The sequence below is a fragment of the Neophocaena asiaeorientalis genome, unplaced genomic scaffold (genome assembly GCF_003031525.2).
Source record: "Neophocaena asiaeorientalis asiaeorientalis breed wild unplaced genomic scaffold, Neophocaena_asiaeorientalis_V1.1 scaffold369, whole genome shotgun sequence".
Taxonomy (NCBI): Eukaryota; Metazoa; Chordata; class Mammalia; order Artiodactyla; family Phocoenidae; genus Neophocaena; species Neophocaena asiaeorientalis.
Genome location: NW_020175321.1, coordinates 2,096,625 through 2,110,648, shown reverse-complemented (window position 1 = coordinate 2,110,648; position 14,024 = coordinate 2,096,625). Strand labels below are relative to the sequence as shown.

General features: G+C 47.4%; 1 protein-coding gene across 1 annotated transcript; it reads left to right on the top strand.

Moving 5' to 3' along the window:
* The first annotated feature begins 6 nt into the window (after positions 1 to 6).
* Positions 7 to 10,143, top strand: FSAF1 (40S small subunit processome assembly factor 1). Its single transcript, XM_024765591.1, has 7 exons — positions 7 to 174; positions 2,297 to 2,640; positions 6,766 to 6,822; positions 7,870 to 7,965; positions 8,088 to 8,174; positions 8,749 to 8,801; positions 9,842 to 10,143. The coding sequence occupies exons 1-7, from the start codon at positions 87 to 89 to the stop codon at positions 9,978 to 9,980; spliced, it is 864 nt and encodes a 287-aa protein (XP_024621359.1). The 5' UTR covers positions 7 to 86; the 3' UTR covers positions 9,981 to 10,143.
* Positions 10,144 to 14,024: the final 3,881 nt, after the last annotated feature.

The following is a 14,024-nucleotide window of genomic DNA, read 5'->3' as shown; positions in this document are numbered from 1 at the left end:
AGCATATCGGAACCCGGAAGCGGGCGCCGGGCCTGCGGAGTCCCGCGCGCTCTGCGCTGTCCCGCCACGACCGGCCGGGCCTCACGATGGCGCAGGAGCCAGCGCTAGCCGCCTCCGCGCCTCCCGGTTCTCAGGCCCTTCTGGACGTTCTGCTCCAGAACCTCTACGACTTTGGTGAGTACGGGTCTTCGGAGCCCACGTGGAGAGCGGACTTGAGCAGCCCGGAACTGGGCCGACCTCCGCGGCTAAAGGTTCTTGAATGTCGAGCAGCTCTCAGCTCTTTCGACCCGGTTCTGACAGTGGGTCCCCCACTCGCTTCTGTCGGAGATCACCCTCCCCCGCGACCGGAGTCTGTTGAGCGTTTTTTATGAATTAAAGCTCCTAGCTCGTCCCTCGGTGGGGACCGGCTTGCGTGTCGGAAGCAACAAGGCTTTCAGACTTACCGGGGAGGTGTTCGCAGGACCTCGGGCTCTCGAAATAGCACCCCTTTTCCCCGAATCGCTTTCCTCCGGGAAGCCCCCTTTCCCCACGCACCCCCCAGACCCGCCTGACCCTCGGGCATTGGTACCACCTTGTCATGTGGGGATCTCATCCTTCAGTGTGTCCCCTGCCAAGGACTTCGGGGGGCGGTTTCACAGGAAGCTCTTCATGACCTGTCATCCTTAAGTTGGCTGACTTACGTTCTCCTTCCTTTATCTTGACTGGGGAAGAGGAAGATAAAAGAGCTTATCGTTAAAGATTGGCAAGTCCTGGCACTTCAGTAGGGAGACCGTTACACACACTCTGAAGAATTTGCCCCTGGGAAGGTGACATCCTTTGTTCGTGCACCAAAGATAATCGTTAGGCATTAGTGCCTTTAAAGGCCAAACGTATTTCTTAAATTTGTAGCGTGATGTTGCTATTTTATTTTGGAGCCATTGCTCAAAATTCTAAGCTCATTACACAGTAAAAATAATAGCTAAAATCGTATTGAGAACTTACCATACACTCCATGCTTTACAGGTATATACTCGTTTAATTTTCACAACAATCCTATGAAATAGATGTTGTCATTGATACCATTATTACAAGACAGATCCCATTCTTGTAGAAACAAGCACTAAAGGTTAAAAAACTTGAAGTTCACCCAGTTAGTAATTTTCAGAACTTGGGTTCCAAGCCCTACACTCTCTGGCTCCAACCCCTGCACTTGTTATCGACTTGAACTGTGGACAGGGCATCTCTGTGCCCTTGGGAATGTCGGAAGACAGAGAAGACTTAGCCTCTGACCTTGAGAAGTCCTAGAGGAAAGGACTATTCTGCAAAATCCTAAATATAGTTCGTGTTAACACAGCCTGGAAATTATGCTTGGAGCTCTGAAGGCATGGGCTGTATCTACTCATTTGTATATGCCTAATGCCAAAGGTTAGTCGACTCTTAATACATATTTACTGAATAAAAGACTGAGAAAATAGAAGCAAACATAAATAGCTAATGTTTGGAGAGCTCTGTAATAGTCATACTGTCGGTGAGTCGTTAGGCCTAGAGTTCTTGTCAGAACCTTCAGGTGACTGGTCAGAGTTTGAGCAGCTGAAACAAAGGGGAGATGTGGAGATTTAGTTGAAAATAAAGGCATTCAAATTAAGCCAGTTGTCTTAGGTTCATCTTAATTCATAACCGTGAAAGGAAATAGGAAGACCGTGGTCCCCACCTGTAACCCTAGAAAGTGTTAAAAAGAAACACTGGGGCTTCCCTGGTGGCGCAGTGGTTGAGAGTCCGCCTGCCGACGCAGGGGACACGGGTTCGTGCCCCGGTCCGGGAAGATCCCACATGCCGCGGAGCGGCTGGGCCCGTGAGCCGTGGCCGCTGAGCCTGCGCGTCCAGAGCCTGTGCTCCACAACGGGAGAGGCCACGACAGTGAGAGGCCCGCGTACCGCAAAAAAAGAAAAAAGAAACACTGGCTGCAGTGGCAGATGTACTAACATTTTTATTACAAAGTGTGAGCCAACGGGGATTACCAGTTTCTGGGGTATTGCAATGATGACACTTACAGTCAGGACCAAGGTGAGGACTAAAGTAATTGTTCTAGTAAGAGTCAAAGACGTAAATATAGTTACCTGGGAAAAGATGACTGTGCACTTTGGGTTCTATAAATTGTGCAAATATGACCCTCTTGGAAGAAAAATAGTTTTTGTCTTTGTGTGTATTTCTGCATGTTTATAGCTGTGGCACATGTACACGTGCGTTCGCGTGATTTGGTATTAGTGATGGCTAAAACACAAAATGTTTATTTTTCCTTTTGTGTTTGAACAAACAGGAGAGACGGAAGATGAAGCAGAGCAGAAAAGGATCAGAAAGAAAAGAGAGAAGAAAAGAGATATGGGGACCCCAGGGGCCTTGGTTGCAGAGCCAGATCTCCAACCTGGATCTCTTGTCAGAGGCCAGAGGAAGAGTGCTTCCAGCTTCTTCCAGAAACTCCAGGAAGAGCTGCAGGGTGTTCCCGCCGTGACCCCTAGTGGTTTCCCTTCAGGACCTGTAGTCTCTAGTTCTGCAGTAGCCCCCTCTCCCCTGAGGAACGACAGGGAACCAGTAGAAGTGGTGGAATTTCACAGCAGAAGTAGAAAAAGAAAACAGAAGCCCGATCAAGACGAGAACACAAAGGTAATGAACTGGCGTTTGTGGTGAAAACCCTGATGTTGTCCTGCCACTGTTCTAGGCCCTGGGAACAAGAGGCAAAAACTGCTTTCTCTCAAGGAACTTACATTCTGATGGAAAGCAGTGTGACTTTGCTGAGCAGCAATCTCAGGCTGAATCTGTAAGTCTGACTCAGAATTCAGTCTATGAGAGAGGCGTGGGTGCTTATCCAAACTTTTCACAAGTTTTTGTCCAATTCATTGCAAAAATCCAGACGTCACATATCTGTTGCTTTCCCCACGTCCTGTACACTTTTGTCTGTCATAAAAAGAAAGAGGATTGTCTTAGTTTCCTGGGGCTCCTGTACAGAAATGTATTCTTTCACAGTTCTGGAGGCCAGAAGTCCAAATCATGTTGGCTGGGCCACGCTCCCTCTGCTGGGGGAGGGTCCTTCCTTGCTTCTTCCAGCTTCTGGTGGCTGCAGAGCTCTGGGCTCTTCCTCTGTCTTCACATGGACTTCTTCCTGGTGTCTGAGTCTCAACTCTCCTGCCTTTCTCTTAGAAGGACACCCGTCATTGGATTTAGGGCCACCCTAAATCTAGGATGGATCTTATCGTGAGATCCTTAACTTAATTACACTCCAAAGATGCTTTTTCCAAATAAGGTCACATTTGCAGATTCCTGGGGATTAGTGCATGGACATTTCTTTTTGGAGACCACGATTCAACCCACTACAAAGACAGTTAGGCTTGCGTATTCTTGATGAACGTGTGAACACGTGCTAGTGACTGGTGTTTACCACATCTTTTCTAGAATTTAGTTAGTACTTTATGTCAAGCTCACCAGCATCTCTTCCTCAAAGATTATTAATGCATTCTGTAACCATATCTACCTTTATTTTAGGATTCTAGGTCAGCTTTCCAATTCTTATAGTATCCAAATACTGGGGCAGCGGGAACTGTTACAGGCAGACCAAGAAATGGATTCCTTTGGCCCTTGCGGCCAGAGCCCCCAAGCCGGCCAGCCAGGGAGCTTCCAAAAAGACTGGTATTACCACAGAGTACCAGAGTGAGCCAGACGTGTATTAGTATTTTCTCTGTGTGCCATGATGTGAAGAAGGTTGGAAAGCACTGTTGGGCAACACAATTATGTGTTTGGAGAATTTAACTGACGTAAAGACCGACACCTTCGTTTCCTCAAAGGTGTCGGTCTTCAGTTTCTTCTTAGACTCGCTCGTGTTCATCTTTCTGGAATAGAGAGTTTTCTTTCTAATAGAAAGGACAAAAAAGTTGTCATTGAATGAGTCTGCATCTCCCTATCTCTTAATAATGGAACATGTGTAGCAGGCTGTTATTCTTCTTTATGCTCCAAAGAATCCCTTTTCATTGTAGTTGGCTTTTCTCAGGAACCTCAACTCGTTTCACATTTTGGACTTACTCAACTTGATAAAATTTTTAGCTTCCTTGGTGGTTCTCCCCTTTTCTTTCTTTCTTTCTTTTTTTTTTTTTTTTTTTAATTGGAGGGTGATTGCTTTACAATGTTGTGTTAGTTTCTGCTGCACAGCCAAGTGAATCAGCCATACGCATACACACATCCCCTGCCTCTTGGACCTCCTCCCCCCAGCCATCCCACCGCACTAGGCCATCACAGAGCACCGGTCTGAGCTCCCAGGGCCTTACAGCAGGTTCCCACTAGCTAGCTATTTTACACGTGGTAGTGTATTTATTGTCAAACCTAATCTCCCGATTCTTCCCACCATCTCTTTCCCCCCATATGTCCACACGTCCATTCTCTATGTCTCCCTTTCTATTCCTGCCCTGCAATTAGGCTGTACTCTAGGAGGTGGGTTATAAAAGATCTTGCTGTGATTTATGTCAAAGAGTGTGTTTCCTATGTTTTCCTCTAAGGGTTTCATAGTGTCCAGTCTTACATTTAGGTCTTTAATCCATTTTGAGTTTATTTTTGTGTATGGTGTTAGGTAGTGTTCTAATTTCATTCTTTTACATGTAGTTGTCCAGTTTTCCCAGCACCATTTATTGAAGAGACTGTCTTGTCTCCATCGTATATCCCTTTGTCATAGATTAGGTGACCATAGGTGCGTGGGTTTATCTCTGGGCCTTCTGTCCTGTACCATTGATCTATATTTCTGTTTTTGTGCCAGTACCATACTGTCTTGATTACTGTAGCTTTGTAGTATAGTCTGAAGTTGGGGAGCTTGATTTTTCCAGCTCTGTTTTTCTTTCTCAACATTGCTTTGGCTGTTGGGGGTCTTTTGTGTTGCCACACAAATTGTATAATTTTTTGTTCTGATTCTGTGAAAAATGCCATTGGTAATTTGATAGGGATTGCATTGAACCTGTAGACTGCTTTGGGTAGTATAGTCATTTTCACAGTCTCAATTCTTCCAATCCAGGGGCATGGTATAATCTCTCCATCTATTTGTGTCATCTTTGATTTCTTTCATCATCGTTTTATAGTTGTCTGAGAAACTTCAGGTAGGCAGCAAAGCCCAGTTCTCCTGTGAGCCTAGAAGTGGAGGAGGACCCAGTATTGCCTGTAGGCAGTAGTGCCCCTACCACAGTGAGGGTAGGGGAAAGAAGACAGGGGAGACCACTGATTATTTCTGAATGCAGGTGCTGCATTGTGATAATGTACTAAAGTGGTTTTAAAGCTAAAAGTAGAAGTTAAAGTTAAGGTAGTGGTGGGGATCACTCAGCATCGTGATAATTAGCCAGGAAGTTTTTTCTATGAAGAAGGATCTGTTACCGAACCAGGTCCATTTGCCCGACGTGCAGCAAGCCAGATGCCAAGGTGCCGGGGTTTACAGTTTATTCACGAGGCAGCCAAGTGAGGAGATGGGAGAACAAGTCTGAGATCCGCCTCGCAACAGCGAGGGGGCTGGGGTCTTTATGGGATAAGCACGGTTGTCTTAGGAGTGGGGAAGGGTGATCGGAGGAAGGGGAAAAGGTGAGGTAATCGGTGCTCTGTGCGGGCGTATCTGGGTTACAGGCGTCTGTGTTCAGAATGGAGGTGCTCAGCGTGATCGGAGCTTTCTGGCCCCTGACCTCAAAAGGCCCTTCCTCGGACACCTGCGCAGACCTAGTTTTAGGGCTGATGACCCGGCCAGCCTTAGCCAGCTCGCATGGGGCAGGAGCTGACTCCAAATTCCTGCAAAACAACTGGGCTACGAGAAGCTGAGTAGGTATGCAGTTAAAGAGAGGGGAAAGGAAAGAACAAAATAACTAAAGCGAGCTTGACCAGTGAAGGCAGGTTACAAGCAGAAGGGTTTTAACAAGCCATTCTCCTGCCCGTTGCTCTCCGCACAGACCCTGCCCCGCTGAGCCAGAGGCCAGGACTGCTTTTCTAGGTGCTGCACGGCTGGGATGGCCTGAGGTTGAGTAGAGACCGCTGTCCTTGGCCAGATTTGACAATAGTTTCCTTGAAGTCTCAAACTTCTGGTCAATTCTATGGATTGGTAACCACAGCCAGGGGATATACTGATGTAAAGAGTCACATATTTTGATGGCATTTCCAGTATCATTATTTTCTGTGGGGAATTATAAACCCAGTCTCCATCATTTCTAGAAATCTGATGTTCCTGAAAGAAATTTTCAACTCAAGAGAGTTTAAGAGAGTTAGCCATCATTTTTTCCTTCCTTCCTTCCTTCCTTCCTCCCTCCCTTCCTTCCTTCCCCTCCCGGCTTGTGGGATCTTAATTCTCCGACCAGGGATTGAACCTGGGCCACGGCAGTGAAAGCGCCAAGTCCTAACCACTGGACCACCAGGGAATTCCTGAGAATTATTTAAATATGACCTTTTTACCCTCTAAAATTCTGCTCAGTTATCCTTTTCTAAACCCCCCACCATACAGAGTTTCCCACATTTGGTGTGTGAGATACAGACATTGGTCTCTCTCTTACTCTCTTTTTTAGTTTCTCGTCAGTCTTAAACTTTGAAACCTTAAATTTATTTTCTCCATTTGTCTTCCATTAGCTGTTAATTAGGCTTCTGTGCAACAAGCGTGTATTATTGTTTGTTATTTAGGCATCTGGGCCAGTTTCAAGGCTTTTAAAAACATGAGTATACTCTTGGTGTGATGGATGTTATAAGGAACAGATGACCTTAATAAGAATGTTTTCTTTTCCTTTTCAGACCAAAACTAGTATCCTCGAGAAAGATGTGGATGTACAAGAATTTAACTTAGAAAAGGTACGTGCTTTGAAATTCTTAATTTTCTCAGCTTTGTAACAAAAATGCATATGTTTACGTGTTGTCCAATGGTTGGGGAAATGGTGAAGGAGACCACACTACATTTACTTGATTGAACATTGTGCAGTCATTTAAAACATGTCGGTTTTGTGACTACAGTGTCAACGATACAATGGTAAGTAGGAAAAGCAAGGATGTATGTGTTCTGTGGTTGTAACTAGGTTTTAAAAACGTGTGAGAGAGACTTCCCTGGTGGTCCAGTGGTTAAGACTCCACCCTCCCAATGCAGGGAGCCCGGGTTCGATCCCTGGTCGGGGAACTAGATCCCACATGCATTTCACAACTAAGAGTCCATGTGCTGCAGTGAAGGTCCCACGTGCCGCAATGAAGGTCCCACGGGACGCAACTAAGACCTGGCGCAGCCAAAATAATACATAAATAAACAGATAATAATAATAAAAGATTTAAAGATAATGTATTGGCTCATGGGCCCAGCCGCTCCGCTGCACGTGGGATCTTCCCGGACCGGGGCACGAACCCGTGTCCCCTGCATCAGCAGGCGGACTCTCAACCACTGCGCCACCAGGGAAGCCCTACAATATGTTTTTAAAGAAAGAACATGGACCTGTGTTTGAAGCTGCTGTGATAAAGGGTTTCCACGTGTGAGTAGATGTATTTGGGAAGGTACTTTTAGTTGTTGCCTTTATGGGTAGTAGCTTGTTTTAGGGCACATCCTAAAGTACGGCAGAGCTCTGCGGGTCACCCTCGTTTTGTCACTGATTTGTGTGGAGATAAGTCTTTGCTTCGACTGCCTGCATTCAGTGTGGGAGAATGGCGTGGGGAGGTTATGGACCTTTGTGAGAGACTCCACAAAGCTGCTTAAACCACACCGTGACAGCACTCTTGCGAGGTGTAGCCCCTGCAGGTCCTCCATAAAAGTGCTGGGCATGTAGCCCATCGTGTCTGGCAGGCAGCACTCCTAGGGCTGTGTTTCCTCTGTGGAGTTTCTGGAAGGCATTTGGGCCTGACTGTGCTTTGTGTCTGCAGGCTCGTTTGGAAGTGCACCGGTTTGGGATCACAGGTTATGGAAAAGGAAAGGAGAGAGTCCTGGAGCAGGGACGCGCCATTATGCTGGGCGCTAAGGTGAGGGCTGCTTCTGCCTCCCACCCGCAGACGGGGCGCAGCAAAGGGGGGCGCCCCGGGCAGGGCAGGGCGGGGGCAAAGGCAAAGTCAGAAATGATGCTTGGTGTCCTTTCTCATTTCAGCCTCCCAAAAATAGTTATGTGAATTACAAGGTTTTGCAGGAGCAAATCAAAGAAAAAAAGTCTGCAAAGGAAAAAGTAAAGAGAACGGTAGGTGTGATATAGCCTTTTCTTAAACTAGAACAGAAAGGTGGTTGCAATCTGCTGGACCCCGCTGCTTGGAAAGCAGTCTAGACAGCAACAAATCTAGAGTTAGATGACTGTTCTTACCCTCTCTTCAAGTCAGCTACATTTTGTGATACCAGCCACATAATCTGACTTATTTACCTGAAAGGTTTGCTTTGAAATAGCAAACTCCTGTTCAGGTACTGGGGAGCTACTTTGACCTTTTCCCTATATGCAGTCATTTTTTTTTTTTTTTTGCCTTTTACATTGTATAGAACACACGGGCTTCTGAAAAACCACAAGGGGAATAGATGTTACGCTCCCTCCCTTTCGCCTAAAATGGAAGATTTGACATTTCTCCTGTCTGTTTTCTCTGAATGGCCTTTCACAGTCTTGAAAGGGTTTTAGGATGAAACTTTGTATAATTAACATGCTACTTGAAAAAAAATATTAAAAATAAATGATACCTCTGTGGCTTTTGGTCACAAACCTCTTGCCTTTTTTTTGAATCTCTGTTATCCATTACTGATACATATGTTTTCTTTACTTGTGAAATCAGGCCCAGGACACAGATATTTTCAAGAAAAAGAAGAGGAAAGGACAGGAAGACAGGTGAGTGATACCATCAGGTACTCGGGTGGAATGATTTGGATAAATCCACTGGTTAGTTCTGAACATAATACCTTAAACTGATGTGGTGTTTCTAGCCTGATACAGTGGTGCACTGTCTGTCCTGATCCTAAGTCACGCCCTTGAGGGGGGAGACAGGATTCAGTAAATTGTCCAAGATCAGACAACTCCCTCAGGATTGAACTAGGAACCAGTCTCCCATTTTCAAAGACCAGACATGTGCAGTGACTAGTGGAAAAGCTGAGGCTGACATTTCCGACAAGACCTCTGTCCCCTCCTGAGAGAGACTGCGCTGCCCGCACCTGCGCGACCACACGAGGCAGAGCGCCGTGGCTTGAGTAACGGAGCATTGCTTTTGTGCTGTTCTGCTTGCTTCTTAGCTTTCGTTCAAGTACCTTTCCCTCTCTCCTCAAATTACTGTTTCAAAATCTACTTTTGTCTTGAGCTTTTTCTTGGACCCCTAGTGAGCTTGCACATACTGGAAGGTGGTCATCTCTTCTGGTTGTGTGGTCTGTCAAGGGCCCCCTGTGCGCCGGGCACGTAGGTGTCTACGTGTTGGGCGTACAGCCATGATCACTGAGGACTGAGAGTCCCCGCCCTGGAGGAGCTTATATTTTAGGGAGGGAAACACCAAAACATCTAAACAGATAAGTAAGGGCATGTCAGGTCCTGGCAGGTTTTGTGAGGAGGTTGAAATAGTGCATCGTGAGAGAACGTCACTGAGGGTGGGCTGGTATGTCGTTCTAAGGAGGCCACATCTGAGTCGAGAACTGAGTGGGGAAGATCCGCAAAGATCTGGTAGCAGAATATTCAACGTGGAAGAAACCAGTGCAAAGGCCCTGGGGCAGGAGGCAGTTGGCATGTTCGGGGACGCAGGAAGCTAGTGGTGCTGCAGTGGGGCGGGAGCCTTGCATGGGAGGGGCCAGGAGGTTGCAGGACCAGACCTCGGTGGCCTGGTTGGTGGTGCTGAAATCCTTTTGTATAAGCTTAACTATAGTACCTTCCTCTCACTTTAAACGTAGGAAATCCAAAAAGAAGAAATCGGCTCCCAGTATTTTGTCAAGTGGACGGATTGGACAGGTTGGAAAATTCAAAAATGGGACACTGATTCTGAGCCAAGTTGATATCAAAAAAATAAATTCTTCCAGAGTGGCTAAATGAAGTACTTTATAAAATAAAGAGAGAAATGGGAAAGTGCCAGTGTACTGAAACTGGACCCCTACAAGACTTCCAGATTATTCTTATTTATTTCATATTTCATAGACTGCTCTTTTATTTTAGGGAACAAAATCAAATTGAAATAATAAAATTTCTGTCTGCTGAAGTGTCTGATTTTTTTTTTGGTGATAACCATGTTGGGCCACATCTGCAATGTGGATCTCAAGTAAAACTGAAACCATGTAACTCAGACTGGGACTTGAACCCACAGGCTTCCAGCTGAGGTCACACACCTGGTCTCAGGACTTCATGAAGCTCAGGTTCTTGATGTCTCATCGCAGAAAGAATTCAGTGAGAGACAAAGTGATAGATAGGTAAGAAGTGGATTTATTTAGAGAGACACACACTCCACAGACAGTGTGGGCCATCTCAGAAGGCGAGAGTGGCACCAGGGTCTGGGGTTGTCTGTTTTTATAGGGGTGGGTCATTTCACAGGCTAATGAGTGGTGAGAGTAGTCCAGCTGTTTGGGGAAGGGGCGGGGATTTCCAGGAACTGGGCCGCCGCCCTCTTTTTGACCCTTGTGGTCGCTCTTGGAACTGTCATGGCACCTGTGGGTGTGTCATTTAGCTTGCTGATGTGTTACTGTGAGCGTATACTGGGGCTCAAGGTCTAGTGGAAGTCGACTCGTCCGCCATCTTGGACCCATTTGGTTCTAATCAGTTTATGTGGTGTCCTCGGGCTATGTCATTCTTTCAAAGGTTGTGCCCTGCCTCCTTCCCTCCTGTTTCAAAACTAATTGAGAAGAATGTTTTAATATTCTCCATCGAGGTTCACTCGAGTTTCACTTTCACTGGTGTTTTGTGCATTTGCTTGTAGATATTTCATAATTTTACGGATTTGTAGATGCTAATAATTAGCTTAAAATTGCTTTTTAACTTTCTAAAAATGATTTAATGTTACTATATCATGAAAGAACTAAGAATGTGATCATTTGTCAGTTGTTTTGTGGGAAAGGCATTTTCGATTTTCAGCCAAAGTGTATAATACTCTACTTTGTAAGAACTTGTATAAATAAAATACAACTTTTGTGGTAAAAATGACCATGACTATTAAATAACACAACAGATGAGTTAAGCAAATGTTATCTCCTTCTAAGTCATCACCTGGGGTAATCATACATATATTTTAAAATAATATTGCCCTTGTTGAAAGTGTCTGGAACTTCTCAAAGCTTGTGGAACTTAAAAAATAAAAGGTCTTCAATTTTTTTTGTTTTCAGTGACAAAAATTGAGATCCAAGCCTAACAAATAATAAAGTTTTGGTGAAAACAGAGGGGTACTTTTCACTGCTGGCTGACTTTCTTAAGCGACTCATACATTGACTCTGAAGGCATTGCCATTGTTCACAATATGCTTTGAATTGAAGCAAGATTGGAAATGTTTTATTAAGTGAAAACACTAACTTTTATTTTTCAGGTTCACTTTGAAAGGCAGTGTTCGTTAGGGTGTATATTCTGGCAGTTTTTAAGAGGGACTTTTTTTTTTAATTTATGTATATTTATTTTTGCTGTGTTGGGTCTTCGTTTCTGTGCGAGGGCTTTCTCTAGTTGTGGCACGCGGGGGCCCCTCTTCATCGTGGTACGCGGGCCTCTCACTATCGCGGCCTCTCTTATTGCGGAGCACAGGCTCCAGACGCGCAGGCTCAGTAGTTGTGGCTTATGGGCCTAGTCGCTCCGCGGCATGTGGGATCTTCCCGGACCAGGGCTCGAACCCGTGTCCCCTGCATTGGCAGGCGGATTCTTAACCACTGCGCCACCAGGGAAGCCCAAGAGGGACTTTTTAAGAAGGTGTAGAAGATCCCAAATATGGCAGAAGCCCTAGGAAAAATCTCAGGAGCTGGAAATAACCTAGTGGAGTGGGCACCGGCCCAGTTTAACGCCCTCTCTTTCTCTGCAGGGAGCCGGGAAACCTAGCGGCTCCATCTCACCTCACCGCCCATGAGCTTCAGTGGCTCAGGTAACTGAGCACTTGGCCCGACTCAGGGCCATAGCCCCGACTCAGGACCATAGCCCCAGGCTAGTCAATTCTGGAAAAGCATGCAAATTCCTAGTATAAATTGCTTACCTTGTTTTTGTTTCACTTCTTAAATACTTACAGAGCACTTTTGTGACCACTGGGTGCTCTGGAACCACTCAGAGGTCTAGAGGCTACAAGCGACCTGCACGGTAGGACTGATGATCACGCATAAGACTGTGCTTTTATCTCCCTGTTGGTGAGGCTCCTTCCAGCAAGGTTAGCAGCAGAGAGAAGTGACAATGGAAAACGGTTCTTCGTGGAAGACAAGGGTCGTCTGGCAGCAGCCACAGAGGGAGGAGCCCTGGCCTGGGTGCACTGGGTAAGAGCTTCCTCGCGGTCTCTTCCATACTCACCGCCCTACCCCCGTCGCAGAGCGTCTCCCCGGTCGTGGACACATCGCGTGGATCGGTCCTGGTGCCACACGACACTCCCACCTGCCCTTGCTCCCGGTGACCCGCTTAGGGAACTCGAGGTTCCCATCCCCAAAACTCTTGGCCTTGTGGACCTAGCGCCCCTACTTTGCAAAGAGGGAAGCAGAGAGCACAGCTGTGTCCCACTGAACCGAGGCTGTTGCCTGCATGAGAAGAGACACCACCCCGCAGGGGTGATTGAGCCTGACCAGCAAGAGCCGGTGGGGCTGCCGGCACCCAGGGGCCAGGGAGGGGTCTGTCTGCGCCCAGGTGGTCACCCAGGTGTCTCTCGTACTCCCTGTCCCCAGTGTGGGTGGCAAACACACAAGTGCCGGAACCCTGGACTGCGAAGGGCCTGGGGAGCTGAGGCCCAGATCCTCCCCACCGCCCGCCCGCCTGCAGGAGATGAGGGTTTGAATCAGGTGCTGGGTGACAGTGGAGGGAGTCTAGGGTAAGGAGGAAAGGGTGCTAATGGTGAGTGTCTGGGCAGCGCCAGGCCCAGCGAGCCTTCCTCAGCTCAGCTCCCCTCACTGGGACTCTGGAAGAGCTTCTCCCCAAACCTCAGGGAGGCACAGATGTGTGGCACAGGGGGGTGGACCGGTGGGCCCTGCGATGTCCCTCACAGATCCCCCGTCTGGAATAAGGACTTGGTCCCTCTGCTGCCGAGAGTGCTAAGCACACAGCCTTCAGCGGTCAGCGCTCTTCGGGGACTGCCCGCCCCCTTCCCGTGCTGGCCACAGGCAGCGATAATTGACCTGAGGGTATTATTTTTTCTTATTTTTAAATATTTAGTTTTTATTTATTTGGCTGCACGGGGTCTTCGTTGCGGCATGCAGACTCCTAGTTGCAGCATGCCTGTGGGATCTAGTTCCCCGACCAGGGATTGAACCGGGCTCCCCTGCATTGGGAGCGCAGAGTCCTAGCCACTGGGCCACCAGGGAAGTCCTGATGTGAGGGACTTGTCATCCCAGCTCTGGATGACTCCAGTTGAGGTGTGAGGCCCTCGCTGAGTCTCCCTTGGCCTGATTCTGCTTCCTTCTCTTTGTGTTGATGCCAAGAGCTCTCTCTAAGGGACGTCCTGCCCGCCGCTCTCAGAGTCTGCGACTGCCCCCGACCCTGCTGAACCACTTGGTGGTCTGGCAGGTGACTGAGGGCTGAGGCCAGGTCCTGGGCTGGGGGGGCGCTGGAGATGGCGAGAGCATAATTCGAGGGAAGTGAAGGGGGCACAGAGTTTTCAGTCAGACACCAGGCTCGGTCTGGGTGAAGGGGCCGGTCAGTCTCCTTCATGCTCCCAGGTCACTTAGGACGTTTCCCCCAAGTCTAACCTTCCACTGTAACCCATGATCGATTTTTCATATGTGAATTTATCTTTAACCATATGTTAACAGTTATCAATTTCCAGCCTTATTACCTCTTGCAAAAATGAATTCCATGGACTGCTTGAGATGGTACCTTATAGAAGAGAGTCAAATGTGATCACTTCACGATTTCCCGGGCGCACGCCGCAGAAGCACATTGACCTTGGGGTCCCTCCACCCCGCCCCACAGTCTCTGCCCCAT